The following is a 20239-nucleotide window of genomic DNA, read 5'->3' as shown; positions in this document are numbered from 1 at the left end:
ATCACTTATAAAGTCCTCACAGAGCCTTAAAATTTAAGGAATAAGAGTATTTAATGACATCTTCCTAAGAGGCTCTGTGGTAGGTCTCAGTGAAAACAGCCCAGAAAAAAAGACACATGACAGAGAACAGGATGGAAACAAAAACAGATGACTTTCAATCTGACACAACTACAGACCATAGCTGCTCGTGTTAACCCTGTGCTGACGTTTAACAGTTTGTAGCCACACATCACAGCCTGTTTTTACTTTGTGTAAGTTTCTGCAACACTTCCAGATTTGCATAATGTTTCTCAGAAGACAGATTACTGTAAGACGGTGCACAGCGCTGTGGGAGCTGTCTACAAAAACACGGAGCAGGATACACATCACACAGGAAGCACTTCCTGGAACAGTCTGCCTGCGATTGAAGGCCGAAAGTTTGTGCTGAGGAAAGTCTGGTGATTACAGACCAGATAGAGGCTAAAAAAGCTTCGAATAAGGGTTTGGGAGAAAGTCAGATAATGAGGGAGCATGAAGCAGAAAGGGAGCTACAAAGGAGGAGAGATAAAGCTTTTTGAAACGTTGGTAATTGTGAGAAAACCACAGCATTTTTGGTTACGTGGTACAAAAGACAGGAAATGTGACAAATGGTTAGCTGTCAGACAGATAGACTACCACTTGCAGTGACTAGACGCAGCATCCTGTCTATGCATGTGAGTGTGTGTGTGTGCTGCACAATGAGGCGTGACATGCCTCTGTGATTTCTGAGGGGCTCCTGTCTCTCTTTTGTCACTGGTGCAGCCGGAACAATCACCCCCCTGGGACCTGCATGCTCACTAATTTGAATACCCTCACATGCTTACACAAAGTGGCCACGGCTGCACTATGTGTGTATGTGTGTGTGTGTGTGTGTGGCTACAGCTCCCAGTTAATCAGTTCTGCCAGGCTAATTTAAAAGAGTCAGCTGACCGGAGCTATGCAAAAACATGCATGCACAAAAACAGGGATGAGAGCTGAGCTGTGTGCAGGGACACACCAGAGTCACAGCGAGCCTGCAGGGAGCAGAGACAGGGGATACAAACCAGGGTTGGTGTGGTGGATTGAGCTTCTTGGTGTCTTATTAAAAAAAAAGGAGACTGGATTTTGGCATCATCCTTAAAGTGACAGTGAAGAGACAGCTGGTTGGGACTTGTAAGCTGTTGGTTAAATCAAGGAGGAAGCTCAGCTGTCGGAAAATGAAGCCAGAGTGGAAGTGCACAAAATCTTCTTCTGTCTATCTCGAGTTCAGCAGGAGTTTAAGACATCATTGCCAAACAGTGTTGCCACAGTTACCTTGAAAAAGTAATCTGATTACTCCTTTAAAAAGTAACATACTTTACTGATGACTTAATTTCAAAAGTAAGTTAAATTATGAGTTATTTTATTAGTGAAAAGTAATAATGATTCACATTAGAGAGTGTTGCGGGAGTGGATTTTCACTCCTGTCCCATCCATAGACTGTATATAGAGTGGACAGCGTGGTTCTGCCATTTACTATTGTACGGTTTTGTCTAATTTCAGTAAAAAAAATGTCTTTTTAGACTTAATTTGAGCCACATTCACCTGACCAGTCAAGAAACATGTCTTGTTTCAAGTTATTTTAAGACAAAAGTGAGGTCTGAATTACTTGGAACAAGTAAAATGGATCTGCCAGTGGGGTAAGAAAAGTGTGCTTGTCAAGATTAGAATAATGTCTTAATACAAGGACTTTTTTCTTACTCATTACAAGCGATTCAGACCTCAATTTTGTTCTTGAATAACTTGAATTAAGACACTTTTCTGGGCTGGTCGGGTGAATGTAGCTGATATTAAGTCTAAAAAGACATTTTCACTGTAGATAAGACCAAAGCACTAGATAAGATTTCTTTTTTTTGCAGTGTGCGTTATGTTGCTCTGGTCATTTTCAATACATTTTTTTGATCAAAGTCTTTTAATTTTTATTTTTTGCGTAGAGAACAACATAAACAACAATGGATAAGACAGTTAGGGACTAAATAAAAAAACACATGCCCCTGTCCCAATCCTCCCTCCCCAAATATAGGGTCATCAATATTCAGCCAGACATTTAAAATATAAAATAAAATAAAATAAAAAATAAAATAAAATCAATAAATAAATAAAATAAAATAAATAAATAAAATTATTAAAATTAATTAATTAATTAAATGATTAAAATGAAATTAGATTAAAAAAGTAATAACATAAGGGGTTACAGAGTCATGTTAGTAGCTGCCATGTTTTCAACATAGGATAGAAACGGCTGCCAGGTTTCAAAAAATTTCTTGGTACAACCCAATAATCATACATCTAATTTTTTCTAGGTGGACAAGACACATGACCTCCCTTATACTTATCCACTGGCCGTATACTTGGGGTATGGGGTCTTTCCTTTTTGATAAAATTAGCCTTCTGGCCAACAGAGTACAAAAAGCGATCATGTTAGCTTGATAGCTACTACAAGAAACGTTCATTCACGATGGATTTGCGCTAAAAAGAGGTTTCACCTCAAGTGTTAATGTCCGCAGCGAACTGATCTCCCTAGAGTAGATTCCTTAATGTTTCAGTCAAAGATCTTAAGCAAATTGGCAGCACAGGGTGTACAACAAACCTTGAAACTGTCATTTTTCGCTGACAAACTCAAAACAGTGACTGTGTTTCCAGTTGAAAAACGAGCATCTCTCTTCTCCCCCCTCTGTTTGTTTACGTTTGTGTTGCTGGCTGCTGGACACAAGAAAAAAACAGGTATTTTTTTAACTAAGAGAAAAAGGAAAAAATGTAACACACAGTGACTTGGATAAGTAACTTTGATCTGATTACTGGTTTGGAAAAAGTATCACGTTGGATTAGTCGTTATAGGAAAAAAAAGGTCAAATTAGAGTCACTGTAGCCCACGAAGAGATGATGATGTGGATTTCATCTGATCATATGAGAGTGTGTGTTTGTTAGTGTGTGTTTGTCTCAAGGACAAGACAGGAATTCCTGCCATTTAAAGCAGCCCTTCCCTTTCCGACGTCTCCCCACAGACAGACAGGCACGGAGACTGATCCCAGCCCAGAGGAGGTAGAGGTTTAAAAACAGAAAAACAGAAAAAACAGGCAGTCATAATCTCTGCCAATCCAAGACTTTCAAACCTGTTTTAATCTTTAACTGAAGCTGAAACACACAGGAGGTAACACAGACGCTGGTTAAGACTACATGACGCCCAAAAGCTTGGCTAGTGGCGTCTGACGTGACGGGTATGATGGATAAACAAGCGGATGAGACGGATATTCATCGTCTTCCTCTTCTACTTCAGGGATTTAGACAAAGTGAAATGAGAGGGTCAATGTAATGAGAGCGAACAGAGAAGGTCAGGACCGGGGGATGATGCACTGAGTCAGAAACAGAGAAAAAAACTGAGACGGGAAGAGTTAGCGGATGAAAAATTTAGACAAACAGGAGGAGAAAGGAGAAGCTGCCAGCAGGATTTTACAAGGTGAAGGAGAGGTAAGGAAGGAAGTGTTGTTTTGTTTAGGATGTAGGGTTTGTTTTTGGCACAACAACACAAACACCCGTGTTAGCCAAGTGGAAAAAAAGCTCCGATGATCTCCTTCAGAAAAAGGAAAATAAGGAAGATTACGTTTAAATCATCATGATTTAAGAAGAAGAAAGCACAAAAAGGCGGGAAACGAAAGCCAAATCCTGAAGCAGCTTGAACATAATAAATGCATAGCATGTGTCTGCACAGCTGCATATTTCATGTGAAAAACAGGCCGAGAGGAGGGAGCGTGGCAGACGAAGGGAGAGGAGGAGGGATGAAGAAGCAGAGTATAGAGTTCAACATCATAGTCATCTTAGCGCTGCTGATGTAATCCCTAAAATTAGCAGCAATAACAGCCGCAGATAGTGCCCCAGTGGTTCACTGAGCTGCCTGAAGTACTGTACTCCATGCACACTTACGCACGTGCTCTCTGAGATGTCTGCAGGCTTTAAAAGCAGCTTCAAAGACGGAGGAAGGAGAGTAGTTTGGAGTCCGACAGAGAGGAAAACACGGCTTTTCAACCAAGATGCTTGCATGTGAAAAATACGAAATACGGGCCTTTGTTTTGGGATTATTTACAGGGAATGTCCGAACATGTGTGTTGTGTGTGGAGCAGCAGGAGTCCTGCAGCAGGACTGAAGCACTGCTGTGCGACTGCGGTCTGCGGTTTACTGGGTGATTGAAGGCCTCGGTCCAAGACAGAGACGAGTATTTTGAGCATGAGTCACAATTTGTGGAAGTAAACAAGTCATCGATTGGCGAATGATTGCTGTAACGGAGCAGGGCAGCTGTTTGAATGTTAAACATTCGGGTTTGGACGGCTGTTTGCGAGCTGCCAGTTGTCTGATGTAAAACTTTCCCTGTTTTGGTTTATTCCAGTCATTAAAAGTCCTCTGATGTTTGACGTACAGACAGCAGAAATGCAGAGGATTAACATCTACCATGGATTTTTCAGGCTCTTTGGAGTGCTACACTGCAAAAAACTGCAATTGTATCAAGTGTTTTTGTCTTATTTTAAGTAAAAATTCTCTTATTATACTCGATATGAGCCACATTCAACTAATCAATCCGGAAAAATGTCTTATTTCAAGTTGTTTAGAAACAAAAATTCTAGTTTTAAACAAATTTTCTTGCAATCATTTCTTGCTCTTTTGGCAGATTTTTTTACCTGTCTTTTAATCACTTAAAACAAGACGATTTTCTGGACTGATCTGTTGAATGTGGTTAATGTTAAGTTTATTAAGACAATTTTTACTTAGCATAAAAGACAAAAAAACTTGATAAGATTTCAGTTTTTGCAGTGCAAAAAAAAAAAAAAAGTCTTAATACAAGTAACTTTTCACTTGTTCCAAAGGGAAAGTTTTTTTTCTACTTAATACAAGTAATTCACCTCATTTTTATTATGAAATAACTTGAAACAAGACATTTTTCTGGCTAGTCAGGTGAGTGTGGCTCATATCAAGTCTAAAAAAACATTTTCTACTGAAAAAAAGACAAAAAAAACCTTAAGATTTCAGTTTTTTTGAGTGTAGCTGCATCATCTGCTGCTTTGTATTTGGCAAACAAAACATTTTAGCTCTAAAAACACAACCCAGAGCGTTTTCTGTCGCCTTAAAGTTCAGAAGTCATCATGTGGTACCTGAAAGTCTAATTAACCCCATTAGATCGGTTCCTCCATCCACCACCTCATCCCTGACCTTCCCCCTCTATTGTCTTAACCCTTCATGACCCGGCCCCTCCTCATCCTCTCTGCCTCTCATTAAATCTCCTCCTAACCTTCCAGTAACCTTCACCTCTCTGCCCCCTCCCTCCATCCCTGATCTGCTGCACACCCACCCATTTTTTTATCACCTGTCAACCTCTATTATCTTCCAGTTCCCATTTCACCTTCCTTTCTCCTCCTCAAAACCATCATCCTCATCCCGGTCGACTCTTGCTCCTTTGAGATCATCACCAGCAGAAATATGGAGCAACCTTCTCTTGGCTGATCCTTGCGTCCTTTTCTCATTTCTATCTTTCTGCGTGTTGATCAGAGACAGTGGAATTTCTATCCCTCTCCGTGACTCTTTCATGATTTTTTTACTTAATATGATGAATTATATAAGTGTCAAATTCAGCTCTTACATCACCCTGTCTTTCTCATAATCTGCTTCTGTCACGCTCTCCTTCAGTCTGTCCTTTCTCCCTCTTTTTGTCTTTAATTTGTTTTCAAACAAGGTTCCCGCTTTAACCAATATCTGAGACTGAAAAAAGAAAACAGAAAATATGTTTCACAAAGAAACTCAAGGTCCTAAAAAAGTGATTTCTCCAGGTTTTATTTTTTTGTTTTGGGTTTCTACATTTTCAGGGTTAGGGTTACCTGTTTCATGATTTCTGGACCACTTTGCTTTTTTAGTCTGACCCCCATAAATTCCCACTGTCACGACTTGGGTGTTCAAACTAGGGATGGGTACCGAATGAGGTACTTTTATAGGTACAAACCGAATTCTGTCCAAAGTACTGAGCACCAATTCACATAAAATCAAAAGGTACCATGTTTAGGTACCTAAACGCATCCTTGTGACTGTGAGGGACTGTAAGAGTAGGCAATTTTCCATACTGGACATGAACACAGCACTACAAGATTATATACTGAAGAATAAATGTATTAGATTTAAAGAATATTGAATTTTATTAATAAACAAATTGATATTTTTCCCCACATTAAAACAAAAAAGTACCTACAATTTGTACTGTTCAGAATCGGTACCGATTGCCAGGTGCCAGGCCAGGGGTGGCCAATCTGTGGCTCGCGAGCCGCATGTGGCTCTTTGCTTCGGTGTGCGGCTCTTCGATCCACTCATAAAAGTGATATATTGTTGTAAATGTTGGGATCAATACTTGGGTGATGAGATTGATACTTAAGTTTCAGTTTCTCTTCTCCACATGTACTTCTCTTATCGCTCATGTGCTCATAGATAGATAGATAGATAGATAGATAGATAGATAGATAGATAGATAGATAGATAGATAGATAGATAGATAGAAAGATAGATAGATAGATAGATAGATAGATAGATAGATGGATGGATAGTTGGATAGATGGATGGATGGATGGATGGATGGATGGATGGATAGATAGATAGATAGATAGATAGATAGATAGATAGATAGATAGATAGATAGATAGATAGATAGATAGATAGATAGATAGAAAGGAAGATTGATAGATAGATAGATAAATTGTACTTTGTCTCTTCTGCAGTGAAATAAGAAATTTGTCTTTCACATGGCTCTAAGTACAAATTTAAACATGATGACAAACACAACAAATCTCGCTTTGAAAATTGCAAATGAATTCATTTTTATTTCAGGTAATTTTGTTCATGCGTGAGAGGAAGTGTGTTTTTCAAGACCACGTTTTTTGTGGCTCTCTGTCTCTGACCGGTTGGCCACCCCTGCACCAGGCATCAGTACCGTATTGTTTCAACTGTGAAAGGTGAAAAAAAATGCATGTAGTCTTGTGGAAGGAAAATGTGATATCTTATGGAGTCAGGGAGTTAAAGTCAGAAAAAGCTGCAGAATAAGATGATTGGTGACATATTTGTAAGTATAGATCGATCTCTGTTTTCTAAAGATGTTTTTTTTTTTATTCGTGTTGAGTGCTTTCAGCTACTCTTAAACGATTAAGTATAAAGATAAAGTATAATCTAGTAGTTTGGACTTGGTTATTTGCTTGATATATTACAAAATTACAGCTGAACAGACATTTTTTTTACAGAAATAACTCCTGAAACTATCACTAACATGGTCTCATTTCCAATAAAACAACAGGGGATGTAGTAACCATTTATATAAAACCAACTTTCTTAATGTTGCAGCACAATTTAATTTAAAATAAATGTATTTGTCATGCATCTTTTTATTCCTTTCCCTTCTCTTTGTCTCAGGCTGTCTAGATCTCTGTCTCCTGAGACCTGACTCGTCTAGCAGTGGCAGAGCCGGCTGCGGGCTCTTGGGGTTTAACCGGCTTCACCTGGATCCTGAGAAGAGAATAAGACCAGATGAACTCAAGCTGCCAAAGCCCAGATTGTTAAAGCTCTGCAGAAGTACTGCACAGACAAACAGCATGACTGGAGTACTACAGACTGCAAGAGTCAGTGTTAAAAACTCGTAATTTAATGGGACTGAAGCATACTGAGAAATGTGACACACCCAACCACTGTGTGCACAGCAAAGCATGAGGTTTTTACAAACTCACACTGATGGCAATGGAAATAAAGTCAGGAACATTACGGGAATTTTAACAGCTTCATCTCTGCGCGCTGCCAAGCAAAACTCCATAAAACTGACCAGCACCAGTGAGTTTGTTCCAACACTATCAGCACAGGAAATCCACTTTTTCAACAGACTTTCAGAATAACCAGAGCACCGTGTTTCCCAGGCTTACTTGCCATGAAAGCAGACTCTATAACGAGGGTTTTCTTCAAGCCAAACTTCCAATGCCAACTCAAAGCGCCCGCCCAGGATTATCAGTGTGAAATCAAAGCAAAGCATCCTCCACCCACTCCTCGTCTGAGTGACCTCCAAGCCTGAGTGAAGGTTAGAGGATGATGCAGAGTGTTTCTGCAAAACTTTCCACACAAGAATGACACAGCCGTGACAAAGCATCCGGATGAGTCACATCAATGACTGTGGGATTAATGCAACCTTAGATTTTAACCCGATTGTGGACAGTGACGTGAGAGTGGGTTGAGTAATATGACAGCAGAGACTCATCAGAAGGAGATAATGTGATACCAGCCACTGCAGAAGCTACACATATCACAAACTAAACAATGCTTCTTAGCAATAAATCTTATCCCATTAGAAAGCATGTTTCTTGCCCTTTTATCAATCAAACTTGCATTTTTGGGATGAGTAACAGATCTGAGTGTGTGGGATGGGCATCTGAAAAATTTGTCATTGTCAAACAATTTATTCTGCTGCTGCTGTTCACTCTTGTGTTGAGCTTCTGGTTATTAAACCCAATTCTTTGCTCTTCTTTGTTTGCAGCTATGTTGTTCTAAGTTCTACTAAAGTTCCTGTTTGTTAAATGAATAAATTATTAAATTGCCAAAATATCTTATTTCTTCTGACGCGAATTATCCAATCTTCAAATTAACGCAGGAGAAAGCCAACGGTAGGGCTTGCTTTTGATTTAAATGCTTTGATGTAGATCCACTGAGAGGAGTGTCTGTCGGTAATCTTAAATGTTTATTTTTATGCCCATGTAGACAGATGTGGTATGCCACCTCACATTTTTGAGCAATGAAACAAATAAACTCTTAAGTCAGACTTCAAAGTTGAAGGAGCTGCTGCTGCTTGCTTTGGTTGCCATTTTGTTGTTTAATTTAGTGCAGCCTTCGTCCATACAAACCGGCACAGCACCCGCCCCCCCACTGGCCAGGAGACAAATCAATTCAGAGGTTTTGCCGAATCGTTGTTTAATTGAATGGGGAAATATCAGAGATGGGGACTCGGGTTTGCGACTGGGCTCTGACTTTGTTTTGGGACTCGTGAACAATCATTATTTTTTTTCTTTTTTGGCGTATTAAGATTGAGAAAACTCTGACAAGTTTAATGTGATTCCTTCCTTTTTTTCATGGTAACCATGGTAACCTCACAGCATCATCAGTATCACTTGTACATCGGATTACAACAATGGCGACCGGCGGCAGACGTGCAGCTGCTGCTGTATCATTCGGCATTACATTTGGTTACTAAAACTTCAAACAGTACGGCTTCAAAAAAGGAGTATTGTCTGCAGAGTCTGCAGGATCTGGATCAAAGATGCTGGATCCAGCACATCAGATTTTATCAGGTATCTGAAAACTCACCCAGTTAGGATCATACAACAAGAAACTAATCAGCACTGATAATGTATGCTAGGGGTGTCAGACTCATTTTCACTGAGGGCCACTTTAGCAGAATAGTTGCCCTCAAAGAGCCAGCTGTAACTGTAAGCCAAAATAAAATGTAGCTAAACGTAAAATAAATGCAAAGTACTGCTTCAAAAATGCACCCTCTGAATAAGACTTTGCAGCACAGGTAATTTCTTTAGCCACAGCAAAGCTAGCTTTCTCTGCTGCATTGTTTTTGGTTGTGGCTTTCTTGAACTCACCCCGCTGCGACTGCAGTTTGCATTTTAAATCTTGCTATTTTGTTGTTTTTCTTGAAAGCTCACTTTGGCATACCCAGTTCCGTGTTTGGTGTCAAAATGCCGACGTAGACTGTACTCTTTGACAACTGCCACGGCCCCATATTACAAAAGACATACCTGTTTTTCTCCTCATGCACCCTTTTTACTTATCTATTATAAGACAGAGCTTTTAAGCTCTCGTGGGCCACATTAAATGTCACGGGCCACATTTTGCCCACGGGCCTTGAGTTTGACAAAAGTGCTGCATGCTAATAGATAGGAGAGATAATAATACAGTAAATGCTTTGAATGCTTTTCGTAGATATAGCTGTGCAGGATTCTTAGTAGACTGGGTACCAGCAGATGACGAAAGGTCATAAGACTTATTTTTTTAGACTTTAGACTTGATTTAGACCCATGACCAAAGACTTTAAACTTGACCAAAGGTAATGTTAACCAAGGAATGATTACGATGTTTCGATTAATCAATATTTTTACCCACCCAGCAGCAATCAACTTTGATCTGAAACTTCCCTTTTAGTGTCTTGGAAATCTGTTGCTTCAGAGCATCCCTGATGGCAACACAGCAGATAGACTCTGCCTCAGCTATACAAGTTGGAGCCAGCCAATGTTGGTGATAGTGGGTAATGAAGAAATCTGAGAAGTTTCATGCCAGATGAAAGACTCTTTCTTCTCTTAACCATGCGTCTAACATCAGGGTTTTAAAATGCAAACTGTTGAAGTTTGTGCATCCTCTTCCCTGTGACAAGGAATAGATGTTAAACATGAAGAGCTTAGAGAGTCATAAAGAGGCATTTGTTCAAGGACTTGCTGCTTTCTTCGTCTGCAATCAGTGATCAAACACGCCAACATGGTGTTATCTTCTTAAAAGATAGCTCACTTGAAATCAGATATGAAAGATTTCACAACCTCCCCTGCTTCCCTGAGCGACTTGCTCTGCCGTTAGCTCATGGTTACAGCTTTACATTATCCGTACAAGCTTGCAAACTGTGCTCCAGTGTCACTGAAGGTCAGGCAGAGAGGTGAGGAGACGTCAGACGCTCTTTCCCCGTAACACAGGATATTAGCTCAACCACAGTCGCTGCAACAGACGTGGTGTTTCCGTTGTGAGGCGCCAATGAATTGCTTCAGCACGGCAGAGAGGATGCTGCTTCACGCTCTGCACGTTTCCTCAAGCCTGCAGAGGAGAAGCCAAGCTGCTGAGACGAGAACGGTGCAGAGTGTGTAAACATGTCTGCCTTTATTTACATGTATTAAAGTCTCCAGATAACTTGAATCTCGTAGACAGCTCAACTTCACTCTTCGCAGGTTTTATTCTTCCTCTATGCTAACTGAACTCTCCTGTACAGATGGTTGAACCTGCTTCATGTTAAATTAATGATCCTGGGGGGGCCGTGGAGTAGCCTGGCTGTAAAAGCTCTCTGAGCAGGTTTCCCCTGCAAGGCAAATGAGGCGTTGGGTTCATCTATCAGCACGTGGCCGGCGAGAGGGGAGACAGTAACCGAGGATGGCATCTGATGTCTTAATGAAGTGACTATGAGTGTGTGATTCAGTGCTGTGTGTGTGTGTGTGTCTGCTTCTGTGTGGTGTGAGCCTGTCATTAGTGGTAAGGAGAGGATGCACTGGATCTTCTGTCTGTTGCTCTGGTGGGAGACGAATACGGTTTCTGGATCGATGGGAATCAGCAGCAAACAGAAGAAGAGGTGGAATCAAACAATCGAATGAGGCTCGATTTAATCCCCTACTCTGAATTTAAAAAAGAGATTTAATGCATTTTCTTTCTTTTACTTTTCAATTCATAGCTGCAGGAACTTCATTCAGTCCAGAGCTGAAGATTAAGAGAGCCACAGACACAGAGAAGGAGAGCCCAGGCTCCACTGCCCACCAGTGATAATGGATTACTGATGTCATTATGGTTTAATAAGGCCCCTGAACAACATCCACTGATCCACTGCCAGAAAACCGGCTCTCTTTGAGCGGCTGTGCATGTGAGTAAACAATATATTTTACAGCCTGTGTAGCATCAACTTATTAGAATTATATTATCATAAATGGGCCCCCATGAGGTGATTCAAAATAGGAGGAAGAAAAAACACTTAGTGTCTTGTTTGAGCACAATGCATTGCTGTTATGACTTTTTAAAAGCATTTTACTGCTCTAACAGGTTGTCCGCTGTTTGTTTACAAATCAGAAAGAGAGTGAATCTTTTTTATTGATTTAACGGCCAAAAAGCAGCAAATGTTGTTTATCTTTTGCATTAACCCTCATGAAAACTGTCTCTTTTTTTCAGTTTTTCTATTTTTTGGTTGGTGGAAGGACAGATGGAGAGAGACAGGAAGCAGGGGAAGTAGAAAGAAGGGTCAAGGCCAGGAGTGAGGACAGCACCCCTACGACAAAGACTACAGCATTGGCACATGGGTCACGTGTAGCTCAACGACAAACTATTTCAGTCACTTCCGCACACACAAAAAAGGAACAATTAAGAAAAAAAGACACATTGTGCATATTGTGATTGTAACGCAACACTTTAGTCCTACTTTAATGTTATACTCCCTTTCAGCAGACTGTCTGCTGCAATTTGGTGTTAGTTGCAGGTTTGTATGTTACATATTTCATATTCAGGATCTTAGTATCCAGAATATTGCCAGGATCTGGATTGTACTTTTACATGTGTCAGAAATTATGGTGACCTTGTCTTGTATTGTTTTGCAAAGCAGTCTGACCGTTTTTTATGTACGCATATGGTGAAAACAGTCCTATCTCACAATGATAAAGGATCCTTTAAAAAAGACCTGGATCCAGACGGTGATCCAGATCACCTCCAAAATTTAATCAGTTCTTCCTTATCCCATTTTGAACATTTCCAGAAAATTTTATCAAGATCTGTTAGTTTCTGAACAAAAACATAAACTTCTTGGCAGAGGTAATACAGTTTTGTTATGTCTTCAGTTAACATTTAAAATTTAGAATTTCAAAGTACTTCACTGAGTGTCCTATAAAGGCTTTAACTGGCAACCAGCACTGCTGAAAGTTTCCCAAAGAAGCTGTGAAGAGTTTGAAAGTGATCTTGAAAAAGTCTCCCTTCTAAATATATGCCTGATCATAATCCACACTTTAAAATGAGATTATCGGCGCTAATATCACGGGTCGTAGAAGAGAAGAGACATCTGTGTTTTTCTCTGCTAAAAACGATTTCTGTGATTAATTTTGTAGTGGTGGTGGACACTGGAGCCTAACTGTCAGACAGAAAAAGAACAGAAGAGCAGAAGAAAGATAAACAGGAGAGTGATAGAGCACGAGCTAAAGGCTAACACAGGGGCTAAACTGTTTGTGCTAATGTTGGTTCCAACCCACAGTCAGCAGTTATTTTGCAGTGGTCTGTTCAAACTTGAGAGTCTATCAATAAAATGAAGAGTGAGGTTACGTTAGCTCTGATTGGTAGATGACTGGCAGGACATAATCAGGATTCACTAACGTTACAGATTACAGACATGTCTTAGAGCACCGGGCTGCCGATAGCACTACATATAGCTGGCTACTACAATGTCTGCTTGATGTCATGTTTCAAACTGTATTACTACGTAGCTGTACTGATAAATACCTTGTCTCAGCACATTGTATCTGGTAAAAAGGTGTCTCAGAAAAAGAAATTTGTTTTAATCCAATCTCCATTCAACTCCAAAACAATCACACACCCGGCTCAAAGTAATTTACGACAGTGTAAGTAAGACTCTGAGCCAGAAGGTGGTGAGGGAGTCCACTTAAAACAGATTCTCCTCATAGCATCTTTAAAAAATAAGAAAAACAAAATTATTCAGGAATTTCTAAAACTCTTAAAACTTTAAAAAGCTCTCTCTCCATTCTTTACATAGTTTGTTGTCATGCTCCTGAGCTTGGAGTCCTTCCACTTGTACAGGCAGGGTGCAGAAGATGAGCCCCCTTAGGAAGGACATGACATCAAAGCACGCTGCAGAAGCCAAAGGGTTGTGTTTCTTGTCTTGGCTTCTATTTACATTTTTTTTCAGATCATGTGTTGCCAAGACAATAAACAACCTTGAATCTCTGAATGTTTACAGCATGACGGTAAATGAAGCATCAGACTCAGACTCTAAGTTTACAGATGTTGCATTAAAGAGCAGATGAGCAAACATCTCACTCTTCTTATCTTGACAATGACTCCCCGCTAACTTCAGTTTTGTACCAACCATGATGTCATCAACCTGCCCACTTGTGGTAAATTTCCAGGTTATTTCCTGTCACATCATCTCACCTCGACTGGTGAAAATTTTGTGAGTAGGTGAGGGAGACAAAGCAAAGGTCAATATAGGCTGAAAATTTCAAGCTGCTGGGGGTAAACACACGCTGGTCACCCTGAAAATATCTGGAATTACTCAGGAGTTCAAGAGATCACACACACTGTTACACCCAAACAAATGCAACACTCGAACTTGACAATGCCTCACAAAGAGAAACCTTAATTCAGAATGAGTTTTAAGTCATTTCCTGTGGTTTTTCACAGACGGCTTATCAAGCTGACAATCACACATATGCTAAAAGGAGACTCGTGACCCTGTGTTGTAAAAATTCCACATTTTACTACGAGGTTATTTCAGAGCTGAGTTGTTGCAGTTCTGAGAAAGCCAAAATTAGACTTGCCATCACCATGGGAAGGTGCAAAGAAAGGTCTGACACGCAGCAGACTGTGAGAGCAGAAACGTGTTACAATATTCATGGATTCTCCTCGTCTTTAACATCAGAGGAGATTTTTCTCAGTTCAGTGCTACTATGTCCATTTCTGTTTCAGGTTTTTAACTTCGATCTTGATCTCTTTGACCATGATGAACACGAAAAGAAAAGAATGATGTGATTCTGATCTTATCACTGACACATTTGGGATTTCTTCAAATGGCTCTGTCCTGTAACATACACAGGGGGAAATGTGCTGTTCACATTATAAGTCAGGTCACCAACAGGAGCAGAAGTGCTCAGTCTCAGTCATCACAAAACCATAAAACTAACCATGTTCTCCCTTTTTGCCTCAAGGAACTGAAGACAAAAATAAAACAATATGAATGTAACTCAGAAAATCTGAAGCCATCTACATCACCTCCCTGCTCTACACTGCAAAAAACTGAAACCTTATCAAGTTTTTTTGTCTTATTTTAAGTAAAAATTGTCTAATCATACTCAATATGAGCTGATCAACTGATTAGTCCAGAAAAATGTCTTGTTTTAAGTTATTTAAAGGTCCCATATTATGCAAAAATCACTTTATTAAGTCTTTTAGTGAAATTTGTGGGTCTTTGGCTTTCCCACAAAACCTGTACTTAGTGCTTGTGAAAGTAAAATCCTGACCTAAAACGAACTGTTTGGAATTTCTGGGATTTACTGAAATCTCTCCAGCAGCAGGGAGGAAAATGCCAAAGTTGAAGAGCCATCACTGCTCTGTTTTTGGCTGTAATCAGCCACATAGTTCCATGCTCAAGCTTCCCATCTCGGAAGAAGACAAGACTAAGTGTCTAGAGTTCATTTATCAGGAAATGTGCCAGCTACACTCAGTAAAACTGTGCATGTGTGTGCTAGTCACTTCAAGGCCGACTGCTTTTCCAACTTTGGACAGTCCAACAGAGGGCTAGCGAATAGACTGGTCCTGAATCTAGGCACATTACCAACCATCCTCCAACAAACCTGGGACCCTGGAAATGTGAGTATTTTAAATGCTGTGTGCTGTGAAGCAGATGGAAGAGCTTTTCCTAAGTGTCCCCCCTGTCTCTGTGTTAGCTTCAGGATGCTAACTTTAGCCAAGGTTAGCCTATTGTTTTAGCCTGTAATGTTACGGTAAACGAGCTTCGCTGTTTTCTTAACATTGTGCACTTGGAGCTCGTGGCGCTGCTCTCAATGACAGGGAGGAGCGGGGCAGTATCAGCGGTGGCTCATCTACATATGAAGGCCACGCCCACTAAATCAGAGCGTTCTGAACAGAGGGGCTATGAGAGCCTGGAAACAATGCTGCTGTGCTTGATTTATTGGCTGTTAGGACCAAAACATGTTACTAACATTTCATGAAGACATCAATGATCCATATTACACTGCAGAAAAGGAGCAGAATATGGGACCTTTAAGACGTGTTTTCAGCTTCGTATGCGATACATTGAGGTACCCTCGGAAACTTGAGAATCTGACGATTATTCCAGTGTTTTCAGTTTTTAGATTGGACAAATGGCTTGTAAATGCCAGTCATTTAAAAATTATTTGTATTTTGATCCCGCTGACGGGTTTGGGATCCAGTGAGTTTGAACTTCAAAACTAGCTGGACTGAGTTCAATAGACTTACTAAGCTTCAACTATTATTTTTTTACTATTCAGTATTGTTAACACACAAAACAAAAAAAACTGTGTTGCCTCATTTCTCACTTCTTCAGTTAAGTTTATCTCCAAACCCAAAAATCGGATCGGGACTCAGTATCTGTGTTTTGATACATGTAACTTTTCTCTTGTTCCATTGGTAGATTTTTTTTTTACTTGATACAAACAATTCACACCTCATTTTTGTCTTAAAATAACTTGAAACAAGACATATTTCTTGACTGGTCAGGTGAATGTGGCTCATATTAAGTCTAAAAAGACATTTTCTACTGAAAATAAGACAAAAACACTTGATAAGATTTCATTTTTTGCAGTGCGTCTTCTTAAACTGCTGAACTCCATTTGTTGAGCAGTCAGTTGTTGTTCCCAGCATGCATCTGTTTATCCCACAGTTAGCCCCCTTCCTGTCTGCCACCCACAGCGTCATGTGCGTGTGTGTGTGTGTGCCAGCCTCAAAATGACCCGCTTTTCAACAACAACAGGTGTGTGCAGCAGCAGGGACCCACGCACACACACACACACACACACACACACACACACACACACACACACACACGTCTCTGATTGACACAGCAGCAGAATGCTCCTGGTAGACGTGGAAAGACTGTTTCATTGCAACAAAGACAGAGAAGCAGAGACGAATCGTAAGCTGTCTTACTTGGTTGTTGACATAATCCTGAAGAAGACGGGGAACGCGAGCAGGGACATGAGGAGAGAAAGAAACAAGAGTCAAAAAAGTGGAGAGGAGAGATACTAGGGTTTCATGTTTTCTCTTTGTCCTCGGTTAATGGATGAAAATTGAGCATGTCACGGGCCTTTTCCAGCCACTTAACACAGCCCAGGGTGTCATAGCGCTGGGAAACCTTTGCCAAATTTGCCTTAAGCACATCCTGCCCAGCCACTCACAACATCAGCCCTGCTCCTCTTCTCCTTTTAGGCATTTAAACTCTACTGCCACCCAATATTTAGCCTTTACAAAAAGACTGTGTTGGGATTTGGTGACGCCAGAAGGTCAAAAATGTAATTTCAAAAAGTGCAACAATCAGCGGAGAGACGGGGGAGTCACACAGGGCCAGCAGAGGACACTTTAAGCTCTCCATTAAGCCCCTTTGTAACACCCCGGGGAGCTTTGCATGAGCTGGTGAATGTGTGTGTGAGCTAAGTGATGAAGTTAAAGTGTGTGTGTGTGTCTGTGTGTGGCTAAGCGTGGCTTCTGGTGATTAGTCAGAGCTGTAACTGACACACTGCTGGCCCCCGTGATCCTATCAGGGCAAAGAGAGGGAAACTGAGAGATCAGACAAAGGACGAAACACTCACTTTAAGACTTTTCGTCTCAAAAAATCCTGCTGCACAATCATGTAGCTCCAAAAAATACTACAGCTGTGGTGTTTGGTCGTCTGTGAGCACTTAGCGACTTAACAACTTCTATATTTACAAAGCAACACATGGGCTAAGAAGTTTCCCTTGATCTATTCTTGTTGTTTTCGTCCAATGGAATAATAATTCAGGGCTTTTTCCAGCAAATGTCTTGTGCAATTTAATCCAAAAGCAGTTCTGAGTCATAAAGTCAGCAGCTTTCAGAGAATTTATGAGGATATTTGCAGTCAGAACTTTAGAAAACAGCCTACACAGCAAAAAACGTAGATCTTACAGAGTGAATTTGTCTCATTTCTACTTAAATGTCTCTTTCGTGAGCTTTATTTTGGTGCTCCAAATAAGATTTTAGACCAGGACTTGTCGAATGGATGTGGTGTACATCAAGTGTAATGAGATATTCTGACACGAAATTAGACAAACACTCTGTAATATTGAATGTACAACTGATTAACACTTAAAAGCTAAGCAGACATATTTGCTCAGTGCATAAAATAAATTTGATACTGTTGGACAAAACTTAAAAACTGTTTACTGCATCAAATAAATGCAGAACTACCATCTTCTGCCTAAAGCACGTCTCCTACCGTGTTGTATCCTGCAGGTTCTTGTCCGTCTGTGATGAGTTCCCGCTCCCCCCGGGGGTTGACCCTCCTGAACCGCCGCCTGGACCTCCGCTGGGATCCCTCCCTCTGCAGAATGCTGTCGTCCCCTTCACTGCCGTTATCCACCTGTAATACACAGTCAAAACCTTCCTCAGAGTAGCAACTTCTTCGCTTTTCACACCCACAGCCTTCACGTGCGTGGTGACACTTTGAAGACTGGTCCTCGCTGTTTGAGACCGGAGGGCTCGGCTCAGAGGAGCTGCGTTTCAAAAGGTCAGATTTTTGGATCTTAGATGAAGAGTTAAGATTTATAAATCCAGAATTCTGGTTGGTATAATCCAAGTTTTGGGACTGAAGCTCTGTTGAGTTAAGATCCTTGTGAGTGCTAGTTTCCTTTTTACATGGCTCTGGAGTTTCTGAGATGTGGCCCTGCTCCTCTGCTGGCTCCTGGTTGAACATCCAGTTCTTCCAGAGCACAGAGAGCCGGTGCCAGCGGAGCACACTCATCCGGACGCGAGGACGGGATCACAACAACACATAAAAGCAGGAAATACCAAGGGCGGGGAGGGAAAAACAGCAGGGAAACACTGCTTTACAAAGTTGAAAACAAAAGTTGAATCCGAATTTCAGAAAACGTCCAAATTCCTGAGGAAGTCCCCGACGTTACATCCTTTAAAACGAGAATCCAGCACAAAAAGAGGTTAGAAGCCACATTTAGAGAAGGAGAAGTTAAATGTGAGGGTAAAAAAGCACAGGATGCCTCTCTTCTTGTCTGAGATTTAGTGAAAGCTGTCGTCTTCTGAAGCCTGCAGAGTAGAAGACAGAGTTCAGCTGCTCAACACGTTGCATACTGACAGTCTTACTCACATGCTCGGCTTTGCTCGCTCTGGCTGACTGACACGCGCACTGAGACAACACTGAACCCTCAGTTTCCTCCAGGAAACCGTAAATACACAAATATCCTCGCCTGGCAGAAAGAAGAAAACAGCACAGTACACAGATTCCGGCCATTCAATTCATTCCCCGTGGGCTCTTGTGGCGAACTGTTGATGCAGGAGGAATTTGTTTTCTTTCTTTATTGCATAATGTTAAGTGAGTCAACAGCTGCGCAATGTCAATTCTGACAATGTGCTGAAAAAAACTCTGAAACAAATAACGCAACCATGAGGGAACGTGATGTATGGGTTATGAAAGACTCTTGGTTTTTCTTTTTGTTTAGCTGTCATTGTTGGGTTGTAGACTTTATGTTTTATGACTTTCAGGCTTTAAACCAAGCTAACTGTGCGTCGTTTTTCAAGAGGATGCATAAACAATCATTAACATCAACAAGCTGTGTGAAAAAGTCAGAATTCAGTGAATTTGGGTGCTTTAAGGAAATACCTTGTGCACATTAAAGCTCCTGTGAGGAACTTTTTGTGGCTCAAATTTGGCGCCCCCTGTGGACAAACCGATACCTCATCTCTCTCTTTAGCTTATCTTTCACAGGAGTGAAAAACTTTCCTCTAAACGTCAGATGCATTACTCATTTTGTGTTTTTGATGTGGAAAAGGGAATTTCCCTCAGAGCGCCATCAGTCATCTGGTCTGACACGTTCCCACTTCAAAGCAGATACAGGTGTTAATGATTACATCACAGGAAATGCCATCATGTCACTGATGGTCTTTTTCAGGTCACAAGGAGTCATCACTATTAATTTCAGCGTATAATAAGCAACTCTTCACAGGAGCTTTTAGCTAAAAAAAAATACTAATTTGTCTCCTGAATGGTTTGAAACCTCCTCACACAGGCTGGCATCCTCACTTCTGGTGATACTTCATTTCACTTCCTCGTGAGTTTATCTCCTGACCAACAGGTGTCGCCACTCTAACCTCATTATCAGGGTTCCTACACCTTAAGGCAAGTTAAATTCAAGGCATTTTAAGACTTTTTAATGTCATTTGAAGTTAAATTTGACACCAACTTCACAATAAACACAAATGGAAAAAACACCAAATTAATTACATAGGGTTAGGGACAATTAAAAGCAGGTAGCAGTTGTGCAGCCAGAGTCTGCGCAGTAGAGGCTATGAGAATCTCAGAGATAATCTGGGTGAAACAGAGTAACAAAAAAAAAAAAATTTTTTTTTTTGATAGTCTAATCACCTCTTGACTCTACCTCCTGACATATTTTACAAT

General features: G+C 40.7%; 1 protein-coding gene across 4 annotated transcripts in view; it reads right to left on the bottom strand.

The window, feature by feature from the left end:
• The window catches only part of rapgef6 (Rap guanine nucleotide exchange factor (GEF) 6), a 228330-nt gene that overhangs the window by 116992 nt on the left and 91099 nt on the right, over positions 1–20239 (bottom strand). For 2 of the 4 annotated variants that reach the window (XM_074672524.1, XM_074672525.1), the window contains exons 6-7: positions 18047–18190; positions 16744–16761 (exon numbers count right to left, since the gene is read on the bottom strand). In XM_074672524.1, coding sequence (XP_074528625.1) covers positions 16744–16761; positions 18047–18190 — 162 coding nt within the window. Of the gene's footprint in view, positions 1–16743; positions 16762–18046; positions 18772–20239 lie in introns of those variants that run through there. The other 2 variants (XM_074672523.1, XM_074672526.1) reach the window with 2 other exon arrangements.

Source organism: Halichoeres trimaculatus, unplaced genomic scaffold (genome assembly GCF_033239565.1).
Source record: "Halichoeres trimaculatus isolate MK-OKI-2021-1 unplaced genomic scaffold, fHalTri1.1 fHalTri1_scaffold_6, whole genome shotgun sequence".
Taxonomy (NCBI): Eukaryota; Metazoa; Chordata; class Actinopteri; order Labriformes; family Labridae; genus Halichoeres; species Halichoeres trimaculatus.
The sequence above is the reverse complement of the archived record's forward strand: the minus strand, read 5'-3'. Positions and strand labels throughout refer to the sequence as shown.